At 35.3% G+C, this 12,988-nt stretch overlaps 1 protein-coding gene across 6 annotated transcripts in view; it reads right to left on the bottom strand.

The window, feature by feature from the left end:
* Nucleotides 1-12,988, bottom strand: part of Qki (QKI, KH domain containing RNA binding) — a 149,848-nt gene that overhangs the window by 82,436 nt on the left and 54,424 nt on the right. For all 6 annotated transcript variants that reach the window (XR_010041974.1, XM_063233091.1, XM_063233089.1 and 3 more), the window contains exon 3: nt 8,805-8,921. Coding sequence is in view for 5 of the 6 variants with exons in the window: in XM_063233091.1 (XP_063089161.1) it covers nt 8,805-8,921 (117 nt within the window). In the remaining variant the exon portion in view is untranslated. The remainder of the gene's footprint in view (nt 1-8,804; nt 8,922-12,988) is intronic.

Genomic DNA, 12,988 nt, shown 5'->3' on the forward strand with positions numbered 1-12,988 from the left:
AATGGTGCTTCCAGTCCCAGCTTTCTGAGAAATCTCCAGACTAACTTCTACAATGGTTGCACTAGTCTACACTCCTACCAACAGTATGGGAGAGTTCCTTTTTCCCCACAGCCTCTCCAGCATTTGTTGTTGGTGGTTTTCTTGATCTTGGCCATTCTTTCAGGAATGAGATGAAATCTCAGTGTGGTTTTAATTTGCATTTCTCTAATGACTAATGATGATGAACATTTTTTAATATATTTATTTGTCGTTTGTATTTCATCTGAAAATTGTTTATTCATCTCAGATGCCCATTTTTGGATAAGGTCTTTGAATTTTGGGGGCCTGATTTTTTTTAATTCTTTATATGTTTTAGACAGAAGTCCTTTGTCTGAGGGGCAGTTCACTAGGAATTATTCCCAGTTTGTGGGTTTTCTTTTCACTATGTTAGAGATTTCTTTCGCTGTGCAGAAACTTTTTAGTAAGATGTGATCCCAGTTATTGACTCTGGGTAGTATTTCCCACGCGGTTTGAGTCTTGTTCATGAATTCTCTAGCTACCCCTATGTCTTCAAGGTTTTTACCCAATTTGTCTTCCAATAGATTTAGTGTTTCTGTTTTAATATTTAGATCTTTGATCCATTTAGAATTTATTTTAGTATAAGGTGACAGGCATGGGTCTAGTTTTAGTTTTCGGCATATGGAGAACCAGTTTTTCCAACACCATTTATTAAAGAGACTGTCGTTCTTCCAGTGAACATGTTTGGCCCCTTTATCAAAGATAAGGTGGTTGAATGTGTTTGTAGTTGTGGTTGTATCTTCTAATCTATTCCATTGATCTTCGGCTCTGTTTTGATTCCAGTACCATGTTGATTTAACTATAGTTGCTTTGTAGTATAACTTCAAGTCAGGGATTGTGATGCCTCCTGCCTTGCCTTTGCTGCTTAGAACTGTCTTTGCTATTCTGGGTCTCTTCTCACTCCAGATGAATTTTAGGAGTGATTTCTCGAGATCTATGAGGTATGCTGATGGTATTTTTATCAGGATTGCATTGAATCTGTGTAACAGTTTTGGGAGAATGGCCATTTTCCCAATATTTATTCTTCCTATCCACGAGCAAGGGATGTCTTTCCATTTTCTGAGATCATCTTCAATTTCATTTTCAGTGTATTATAATTTTCCCTGTATAGGTCTTGCATTTCTTTCATGAGAATAATTCCTAAATATTTCATTTTTTTGGTTGCTAGTGTGAAGGGTGTGTTTTCTCTTATTTCTCTCTCTGTGATTTTGTTGTTGGTGTATAAGAATGCTATTGATTTTTGAGTATTGATTTTGTATCCAGCCACATTGCTGAATTTATTTATTATATCTAGGAGTCTTTCAATGGAGCTTTGGAGGTCTTCTATGTAGAGTATTATATCATCTGCAAATAGTGATAATTTAACTTCCTCTTTTCCTATCTTTTTGCCTTTTATTTTTCTTTCTTGCCTAATTGCTCTGGCTAGTATTTCCAGTACTATATTAAATAGGAGCAGTGACAGGGGACATCCTTGTCTTGTGCCTGATTTTAAAGTAAAGGCCTTCAATTTTTGGCCATTTAGTATGATACTGGCTGTTGGTTTGTAATAGATGGCCTTTATTATGTTAAAGCAAAGACCGTCTGTCTATTCCAATTTTCTGCAAAGTTTTTATCATAAATCAATGTTATACCTTATCAAAAGCTTTTTCTGCATCTATAGAAATGACTATGTGATTCTTACTTTTGACTCTATTGATATGGACATATAAACATTTTTGAAATAACTTCTTTTAAAATATCTTTCACAGATGCTCAATCTCCTGCACACACATAAAATTTTAACTTTACCAGTGAAGCTGTGGAGAAATTGGTACTTGTACACACTGCTAAGGATAATGAAAAGAACAAGTCTTAGATACAGAGATTTAGCACTAGCTACCAAATTATATATTGTCACACCAGCTCTACAATGCTATCCTACAGATGAACTAGGAATCTAAAGACACACATAAAGATATTCAGCACAACACCATTTTTACATGACAGCAGAGAACTTAAGGATGTGTAAGTGTTCACTAGTTCAGAGCTATTGTGAGCTATCCAGTAATATACTCACAGAATGGAATCTGATGAAATTTTTAAAGAAACAGTCTAAGTTTTCTCCTATTAAGTAAGAGAGGTTACATACTGTTAAGTAAAAACTAAAACATAATTTTAAAAAAAGAAAGAAATGAAAGAATAAACTAAAAACTGCCAATTCAAAAACCTACCCAATGCCAAAGGATAAAACATGTGAAGAGGCTAGAAGTAAAAGACAAACATTTCTGAAAATATCATACTCTGTAAAGATATGATTTTTGGAACATTTTAAAGTACAAAATGCAAGTGTAACACTTTAAAAGATAGTAAGTTTGTGTCCCTAATGGTATACATCCTAAAATAAAGACTTGAGCGTAAAACTGCTTTCATTAACTATCTTAGTAGTAGTATTTGTACTTTTATCCTAAACTCCTTAGAATGAAACATTATTTTGCATGATTAAGAACTATCCAGAATTATCAGTGGGAAAAATAAGGCACAGATACAAAATCTATTAAATAGTGGCACTATCATCCTGAATTTGAGAATGAAACTGCAAAAATACATTCCTGTGGATGTACACAGATGTGTGCTTTTTACACTCTGCACTGACAAAGTCTCCAGTAAGTACACTCAAGGCCAGATTGTAACATCTACACTATTTCTCCCTAAAACAAAAGGGATCCCTTTTAAAAAATAAGTCCAAGTTTCAAAAGGAAATCTTCAAGATGAGTCTGGAATATCATGTCATCAGAAATCAAAGTTACTATCACCAGTTGCTAGGACTGTTGTCAAAATAATTTAGAAATCGCTCTGTTGGTTTCCTAGTTAAAAATAACTGTGGTGAAATGCAACACATGGAAACTGCTTAAATGCACTCACAAAGCATTCAAAAGAAGAAGAAAAGGAAGAAGAAATTTTTAAAACTCAATTGCTGGGAACAAACGAATTCACTATTTAAAATCCAATGCATACAGAACTGAGCATTTATTCAGCCTTTTCAATAAAGATTATACCTAGCTAACACTGATACAGAAATAGGATACAGCTTTTCTGCAACTCCTATTGAAGTAAGGGACTTAGAAAGCGATTGTTAAAATCATGAAGAAAAGCAATCAGGTTTTCTGTACACCAGAACTTGTGAAATACTCCTGGCAAAAGAAAAAAACAGAAAAGAATGGAGGATGGAGACAGGAACTTTCTCACCACCAATGTACAAGAAATACAGCTGACAGAGATAAAAAAAAAATTTAGAGCTAAATTTTATGTCTGTAATATACTCCTCAAATAATTTGGCAGGCAACAGGATAAAGCAAGGATTGATGGGGAATGAACTAGAGTGCTCTTCAAAGAAGACAGGCAGTGCTGGTAATAGGCAACTGAGAGTCTAGGTCTTTCTACTGTATAATGTTTTTCCATGATGAAAAGGTGTTTGTTTGGGTTTTTTTCCAATCAACTATACCTATACAAAGGCTTTTCTGAACACAAAGTACTCAACAAGATCAATAAAACAAGCTGTGTGAATCTACACTTGTACAGTACTTGATGTCAGGCCGCTGGCTTTCAAAACCACTGTGGTATACTGTATCAACCACAACACTGAATTTTTCTCTTTCAAAGTATTGGGGTAGTAGTAATACATTTCATAAAAATAAAAAATTCTAAGTCCTTCTACCTTAAAAAAAAATCAAGGAAATTTACTTTTAAATATAATTTTCCTTTGAGATTTCCTATAAATATACTTTCCTAATCCCCAGCATAGTCTTATTAGACATAAAAGCTCAACCATTTGGTGAAGTCTCAAGTTGAGTGACAAAATACTGCCTAAAAAGCAGCCTGTATAACACCACATATTTTGTACAAAACTTAGGTAACCCCATAATGTAAAAAATATGCTGTCCAACCTTTTAACTTGCCTGGGCTACATAATACATCTAATCTATACAAATAAATTTTTTTGTTTTTATATCTTAAACTATTTGGCAAAATATACACGCCCAAGTTTAATAATTAAATAAGGAAGTCCCGTGCTGGCTAAGGAATAATAAACAACTATCTTCACAAGCATATACGCAAGTAGGTCTGAAATATTATTATTGGTAATCAATATGTTTTATTCCCCAAAGTTATACAAGGCATGCTATATCTCCCCAACACAGCTTTCTACTATTAATATACATGGTCTGCATTCCAGCACCATGCAATCAAGTCATGAAAAACAGCACTAAAAGGGGCTACAATACTCTCTGGAGTCACATAGCAGCCCATGGGCTCCAGGTTGGGCATGCCTATCTAGAAGACAATCTGGAACTATCAAACAAGGTAGTCTCTGGAATAATACTTCAGTTGCCCTTAATTTCTTCAGACATCTGGAACTTTCTAATTCTTCTAAAAGTATCACATATTGACAAGGTAATTAATATACTTTATGCATATAAAATGAGGCTAAGAAAATTCTGCTACAGGATAAAAATTGTATAATGAAGAGTAGCTTGAAAAACTAATATTATCTCTACAAAATGAACTACAAAATGACAGAATGCAAGATTCCACCTGACTGTCACTGCACAATATGCCTCCATAAAATGTGTCGTAAGTAATTTATAGATACACCTCTTAAAAAAATTAGACTATGGGCAAATGCGTATGAAAACCGAGTGTTAAGCCAAGTGTGGTGGCACACTGTGGAGGCTGAGGCAGGAGGATCATTACAAGTTTAATACCAGTTTGAGCTACAAAGTGAGCCCAAGGCCAACCTAAACCACATAGTATGACCCTGTCTCAAAATGACAAAATAAATAAATAAAGGAAGGAAAAAAGAAAGGTGAATGTTAAAATTTAAGAACAAAATTGAGATTTTTACCAACATGTATGATTTTAAATTTAAAAACGACATTCTAAAGAAAAGGACTTGTAGTTCAAGTAATCGAAAAGTCCAGTAAGATACCTAGGTTTCTATTTAGTTAGAAATACAAGACTGAAAAGATTATTGCATGCCTTTAAGTTTTCATTCCTGTGAGGACAATATAATCATCTCTCAAGGTTGTTGCATGGTCTGAATCAGGTTCTGCAGATGGTACAGGTGGTCAACCCCACCTTACCACTATTACAAGCAGTCCCAGAACGCATGTATGACCCCCAGTGTGCACATCTCTTTACTTGGAGCAACATGCTCTAACTAGAATTGCTAAGTCTGTGCAAAGTTCCAGAAAACACAATTGACTATCCTGGCTTTAATCATCTGTAGACATTTCATACATCAATACTTCTAATCAAAGAAGGTGAGAAAGAACCTATGACTTCGAACCTATGACTTTATCACACACAGCCTGCTTCTTGTGGTTTCTGAATGAAATTTCTGCCTTCACAAACTACCTATTCTCATTCCCCCGGGTATTTAGGTTAAAAAAAAAATAATACTAGTAAGGTCATGAGAATGTTGAACTCATACCAATCCAAGGGAATAAAACTTAAGGCAGCATATTAATTTACTTGTTTAAAGCAAGTAGTTTAAAATACAGTATTTTGGCCTTTCCAAAAGGATTAAAAGCACAGACGTTTACAATTTTCTCTATTTGCCAAAACTTAAAAGGGAGAGGGGTATATCTATGCTCCTTCCGTTCCATTCCAGAACTAAGGGATCATTCTTTTCACAGATATTTTCTCCTACTGTCAACTATACCACAAACAAGAAAGTGCCTTAGAAGACAGTCTATTCAGAGTTCAACCGTCTATCGGGGACCTGGTCTAGATCCCCCATCTCCCAAATGAGTGTACAATGAAGGCTTAAAATAAATTAGATAAGGGGTATGATTTTAGGGCTCCAGGAGGATTAAAACCCTCTACAGAGTTTTGGGACTCTGGTGGCTAAGACAGAGAATGCCCTCTGGGCAGCCTACATTTATTATTTTTTTTTCAAACAACACAGGAATCTAAACTTGGAAGTGGTTCAAGGACTTTGCAAGTAAGAAATTAAGTTAACAAGGAGAAGTATTTTAGGAGAAGATCTCCATGTTGCATTTCACTGTGGGTTGAAATGTCTGTAGCTACAGTCTTTTTTTTTTTGGTATCGGAGATCAAACTCACCATCTTGTGCTTGCCAGGCAGGTGCTTATGCCACTGAGCTAAATCCCCAGCCCTAAAGTCTTTTTATTTAGTTAACTGGAGTTGAAGCCATGATCTTATCTTGCGCCTTGGCCATGCAGCAGCCAATTGTGTGTTCAATTTCCAGTTTCAACCTCCCAACAACAGTCTAGTAAATAATTCAACCAGTAAACAATATTTCATCATAATATTTTTGTAAATTAAGAAACTAGTAAATTAAGGTTTATTTTTTAGCTTTCTTAGTTTTAACAAATACTAATAACTATGCAGAAATCTTATAGCCCAATGGCTTCCCTGTTTTCTCTTTAAACACATTTCAATCAGCCTTTTTAATATCAGTATTCATTTTTCTGTTAGTCATGTTCTTTATTAAAAATAGCCAAAATAAAATAAAATAAAATAAAAACAGCCAAGCAGTAATATAACTTGACCTTATTTTTACTATTCACAATTTTAAGAAAATATCAGAGTAACTGATATCACCATAAACCAAGAGGATATGATTTACAACTTACTGTGTGCCACACATTTTAATTAAGATTATAGAAGACATACTTTGTGTTATAAATCTATATATAAATTCTTCACAAAATTCACACAGGATAATATCAAACACAGAGAAGCCATTCAAGTTAGTGTCAGATGTCAGCACATGTTAAAGAGTTTTTTGATTATCGTAATGGGGACTGAGCTCAGGGCCTTTGCACTGAGTTGTATCTTTAGCCCTCTGTAAACTTTACTGTCTCACTTAATTGCCCAGGCTGGGCTCAAATTCACAATCCTTTTTGCTTCAGCCTCACAAGTGCTGGGATTACAGGTGTAGGTCATTATACTCAGAAATCTTTAGTATTTTAATAAAATTATACAGTACTGGAAAACTAAAGCTGATCTTCTAGTTCTTATTATTTTCTTGCATTACATATAATCTGTAATATGGTATTTCAGCAGACAATAATAGAAAATAAAATGTGTGAACTGTTTCCACTGTGTTAAGAACCAAGTCAAACACAGAACTTGGATGCACTAAGCACTGAGGAAACAAACACAAGATGCCACAACAAGATATTCAAATGTCAGAAAATGGGAAATTATTTACCATTTCAAAATCTAGGAAAGAAAAAAATGTAGCATTCCCTCATAGTACCACCACTTAAAACTATAAAAATACAATATACTACCTTACAGTTTAAGACAAACGATATCAAGAATCATCACAGTGACTATTATGCCTGTCTACTCTAATAAGGGCTTTAAAACAAACTCTCACAACAACTAAAAAAGATTATGTGACATTACCACTCCCATTTTACATAGCACTAAGAAATTCAAGTTATTCACCCAAGGTCAAAAAGCTGTTATATGACAAAATGAAGATTCAAACTTAAGCAATCTGGTGGCAGAGCTCCCTGTTATTCACCCTATTCTTCTGTCAAAGACAGAAGAAAATGTTCTTCTTTCAGTTAACAACACAATCCAAGCTCTAATCTTTGTGAGTGCTATGTGACAGAAATGAGCAGAAGGCCACTACTTCTCTATTAACAGGAGCTTGAGAGAGAGAAATAATATCTTCACTGATAGGATAACTTAACTAATGGACATATGCTAATATTCTAGTGAAAATTGATCTTCAGGAGCTGAAACTTCCACAAATGTCCTTGAGGCAATTACAGTGATGCTACTTAAAATGCCACTGCTATCAGTCCCAACACAGGAACCAAAATTTCATGGCAATATTCAATTGAGAGGAATGCTAACCAACTGATTTTGAATGTTCTTAAGATTCCTATATTTAAGAAGAATGTCTAAAAATGGTCAAGAAGAACTGAAAATATCTTTAAATTCAACTGAAAGAAAAACTATAAAAATGAAAGATAGCTAATGTAAGTAGGCGCTTTTTCTTTAAACTTCTTAATTGCCAAGTCATTTGTCCACAGGGAGTAATAAGAGTGAGCTAGCAAGTGAGCCAGTCAGCTCACTGAGAGAGTTCAGCTGAAGTTAGATGGCGTGCTCAGAAAACAACCACAAAGAATGAAGGTGGGATCCCTTGTTGGTTTGATGTTGTTTCCTAAGCACCTCAAAGTGATTGAATGCACTTGCTCTAACACAGCACAGATCTATCACTTGATAGACCTTATAATACATCTTTAAAAAATCATTCTTTTTAATAATTTTAACCCGTGGCAATGAAAATCTAGCTTTTTGGTTTTTAAATCAGTCATTTTTACCCAAATAAAAAACTAGGCAAATTTTATCTTTCTAATGACAACATATGATTTCATATAGCCATTCATTTGAATGATTTCATATATATCTTGTCAAAAGAAATATGTTAGATTTTCAAGCTTTCAGCTGCACATTTTTATTGATAATAATATGATAGTTTATTTCCAAGAGGCAGCTTTTTAAGTGTGAATACCAAAGTTAACAAGATGGAGTAACTGATACTTTGCAATTCTCAAATGAAAAATAGTCATTAACTTGCAGAAAAATCAGGACAACATTTTAAAAATGTTTCTAAGCTTATAATTTGGCCAGCTTCATGCCTAAAAGGTCTAGAATGCAGAAGGACACAAAAGCCTGAGTTAATTATTTACATGAAGACTAGTTTTATTTTCGAGGCTTACCTTCTTTTTATCCCTCATTGAGCCTTTACCTCGGACCATTATTTTACATCCAGTTTCTGCTTCAAGCTGTTTAGCAGTAAGTCCTCTCGGTCCAAGGATTCTCCCAACAAAATTAAACTGAGGAGGAAAAAGTCATAAATTATTCACTTGTTGCAATTTATAGCTCTTACAATGACTTTCAAGCAAACTGTATATACACTCAAATTAAACAATTTTTAAATGTAAAGTAGAAATAAATTCTTGCCAAGTTTGGGAATAACTTATTTAACTCAGTATACTGAAATATCCACCTATGTGTAACACAGACCAGCATACATAAGGATAAAATATTAAACACCATCTAAGAATGTAAATCCTTCCTACAAAATATTTGACTATCTCCTCCAAATCACAATGCTGAGGAAATTGTTAATTAGGATAAATAACGATTGTTCTCTTAGGAGAAATTCTCAGGAAGAAATTGTTTTATTTTTAACTAGGAAAGTTATAATTCTGAGTTGGTTATTAAAGCAAAAGTTAAAAACCTAGGTTCCACTTTATACTAAATGTTAAATCTTGGCTGTATGTATACATTTTTCATATTTCCTAAACAATTTTATATTTGCATTTTTATTTTTCTCTCACTGTTCCACTTCTATCTTTAACTCACACTTCTATTTTTGCACACATCCAAACTCTTTCTTTCCATGAGTAGGACTGATATATATAACAATGTAAATGAAAATCTACCATTCCTCAACAGAAACTTCGAGTATTCATATATAGTACAACTATTTTTAGAGGCCAACAGGAAGAATAGCCTAACTTCCAATACTAAGAAGTGTATTTTTCTGCATTCCCACATCATCTGCATAAAAAAACAAGGTATGAGGGCCTATCATCAGTCCCACAGAAATCCATGAGTGATTTTCACTTATTTATTTAACCAAATAAGTGTAATTCTTACCCTTAAAGCTTCCTACCTTTTCTTGTACTCAATTTACCTTACTGTTAGTGTATCATACTATGTAAAAATTAAAGGCTAGAAAGTCCACTTTTATGAAGACATAAACTAGGTACTTCCTTCAACCCCTGTACTCCAATGGCTCTGGCCCTGCCTCACAAAGTGGCACACCTACATTGTCACATATCAGAAATGTGATACTCATACGAAAAGGTGGGTGGTACACATTTATCCTTTGAGAAAAGGAGTCACTCCTCCACCCCTACCAGGAGATTTTCATGCAACTTTCTTTAATTCCAAGTTGAGATTCACAAAACAATGTATCACTGGTAAATAATAACACTTCTATTATTTTATGCAATTTTCTTTCTTTTGTTTTTTAATTTTATTTAAGGAGAAAAGAAAAAAAACAGTGAAAGGGTACAAGTTATACAGATTTACAGAAGAAAAAAAATGAACAGTAGGAAATCATTAGTTAATGGATTACATATTGCCATCTTAGAACTAATTGTTCAAGTCACAAAATTAAAGCTTGTAGAGTGGACATTCCAACAATGATACTGCAAACAGTTCTGTTCAATGATCCAATAAAACTCTGTGATATCATTTTCTATCTTATACACTTAAATATACATGCAGTTATGTAGTTTAGAGCACTTTGTTTTCCTCTCTTTTGTACAATGACTATTACACATTTTGGGTTTCATTGCTCCCACGGTTCTTATTGCTTTTTTGGAAGAGAGTAAAACCAAATGTGACATAACAGAACAAAATCGGTCAAGTCAAAAGGGTGGACATAATAGATAATGTAAAAACATAATACAAGGTGATCAACAATGGTTACCATAATGTCTCCCGCTATCTCTAATAGAATTGCCTATATCATTAGTTATAATACAATTGAACAAAACAGTAAAGAACAAAATCGACAAAACCAAACCATTGGAGACATTGTAGGTCTTCAAAAGTAGATAAAAGTCAACGAGAATGGGCGTTATAATGAATCTCATTATCTTCACAGCTGATGCCTAAACTTTCGAACCTGATACTATCCAGCAAAACAGAATAGGGGAACATCAGTCAAAAACAAGATGGTGAGAGTAATACAGGGCTTCAAATCGAGATAATAGAAAGTCAAAGTGGGTTACTATAATATATCCTACTATTTTTTCCCTTTAATTAAACGGATAAAAATAAAAAAGTAAATAATGGAGTGGAGATTGAGATAAAAGAGGGCATAACAGCGAAACAGCGCAGGTCAAAACATAACCATTTAAGCAGAATAGTGTTTCACCACCAGATAATTCCGACCCAAAAGTAGTTACCATATTGACTCTTTCCTTGAAGTCCTTGAGTACAACTTCGTATACTGTAGCATTAAGTATATCAAAACAATGTAAAACCATTTAAAAGAATGACAGCATTACAGAGTATTTAGAATCGACTAACAGAAAATGAACAATGGTTTCTGTATAATCTCCTTGTCTTTAAAAGGTTTTTGCTTATACTATCGTACAGAATAAAATCCAATAAGACAACCTATTAAGACCACTGGAGACAGAAGAACAAAAGCTAGATGAGATTTCAAAACAAGATGATACTAAATCAGTATTACCTATTAAGATGTCATTTTCTCTAAAATAGCTGTTCCTATCATCCAATCTTCTCTGTCTCATTTCTGTTGAGCTCTTTTTCTGTCAGTAGCTGTCAGTTTGTCTTCTTCATTTTGTTCTCTGCTCCATTCATTGTGGCTTCCCCGCCACCATTTCTGGGTTCTTTGTATTTTTCTTTTTTTAGAATATCCTGCAATACTTTCTGTAGGGTTGAATTGGTGGTTGCAAATTCCCCCAGTTCCTCTTTATCCTGAAAGCACCTTGTTTTTCCATCAATTTCCAGGGACAGTTGTGCAGGATATCTCAATCTTGGCTGGAGATTATTATCTTTCAAAGCTTGAATTATTTCCCCCCACGCTCTTCGTGATTTGATGGTTTGTGCAGAGAAATCTGCTGTAATTCTGATGGGTGTTCCCTTGTAAGTGGTCTGTTTCTTGTCTCTTACAGCTTTAATATTCTGTTCTTGTATTGAATTTCTGGAATTTTTATTATTATATGCCTGGGTGTTTCTCTGTTAGGGTTGTAGGTAGCTGGGGTCCTGTATGCCTCGTACATCTGAGTATCTTTACCTTTTGCTAAATTAGGAAAATTCTCCTGGATTATTTCTGTGAGTAGCTTTTGTAGTTCACTTGTTTGTGTCCCTACTTCTTCTTTTATGTTCTTAATCCTTAAGTTATGGCTCCTCTTATCATCTTCTTGTCTTTGTATTATTGCTGTTTGTTTCTTTGTTATTTTTAAGAAGTTTTTCATTTCATTCTCCCATATTACAAGTCTGCCCTCCAGCTCAGATAGTCTGTCCTTAGTTTCTTTCAAGCTGTTATGCCAATCTTGGATAGACTTCTTAATTTCTTGATAGTCCCTTTAAACCTGCTTCACGTACTCTATGCTTTCTCTGTTTTCTCCATCAAACAATTCTCCCCTCTTTTTCTGTTCTTCCATTCCACCATCTGTTTTTTCCTGGGTGGTGCTTAGCATTTCTCTAACTATTCTGCATACTTCTAGCTTCAGGTCGTTGATAACTTCATTCCTGAATTGGTCTATGAGGCTCTCTATATGGCGCTTTATGTCTATTGGTGCGGTGTCCGCTATTGCCTGTTTCTCAGAATTGGGGGCCAAGGAGCCTTTCTTGTTGCTGCCTTTTCCCATATTCTCTGTTCCTTATATATGCAAGCTTACATAGGAGGCCCAGCTTCCCTCCCTGTCAGCCACAGCCTGATCGAATTGCGCTGGCTAGGTGTTCCCGCCCACCGCAGCGCACCAGGGAGTTACGGATTAGGCAGCCTACACGGGAGTCGCCCCTCCGGGCCACCGTCAGGCTCTGGGATCTGGGTTGGCCAGCCTACCAGGTCCGCCAGCAGCATCACGCAGGCCAGGCACTTTTCACCAATCCCGTCCGAGAGGGGAGTGTGTTGCTGGAGTTGCCCCCGCGCCCTGCTCCCGCAGGACTGCTCGGGCCCAGAAAGTTCTCCGCTGGAGTCAAACTGTGGTAGAGTGTCAGTTTCTCTCACTCACCTCACCACAAGTCAGTGTACGCCTCCCTGCCCGTCCTGTTTTCGACTCCGTTCGCAGACTCCCGTTCTCAGAGCTTCTGCGCGTCTCTCTCCTTGCCGAGCCGCTGTAGAGGCAGT

This window comes from Cavia porcellus, unplaced genomic scaffold (genome assembly GCF_034190915.1).
Source record: "Cavia porcellus strain 051 isolate PalLab524CR breed Dunkin Hartley unplaced genomic scaffold, mCavPor4.1 scaffold_22, whole genome shotgun sequence".
NCBI classification, from domain to species: Eukaryota; Metazoa; Chordata; class Mammalia; order Rodentia; family Caviidae; genus Cavia; species Cavia porcellus.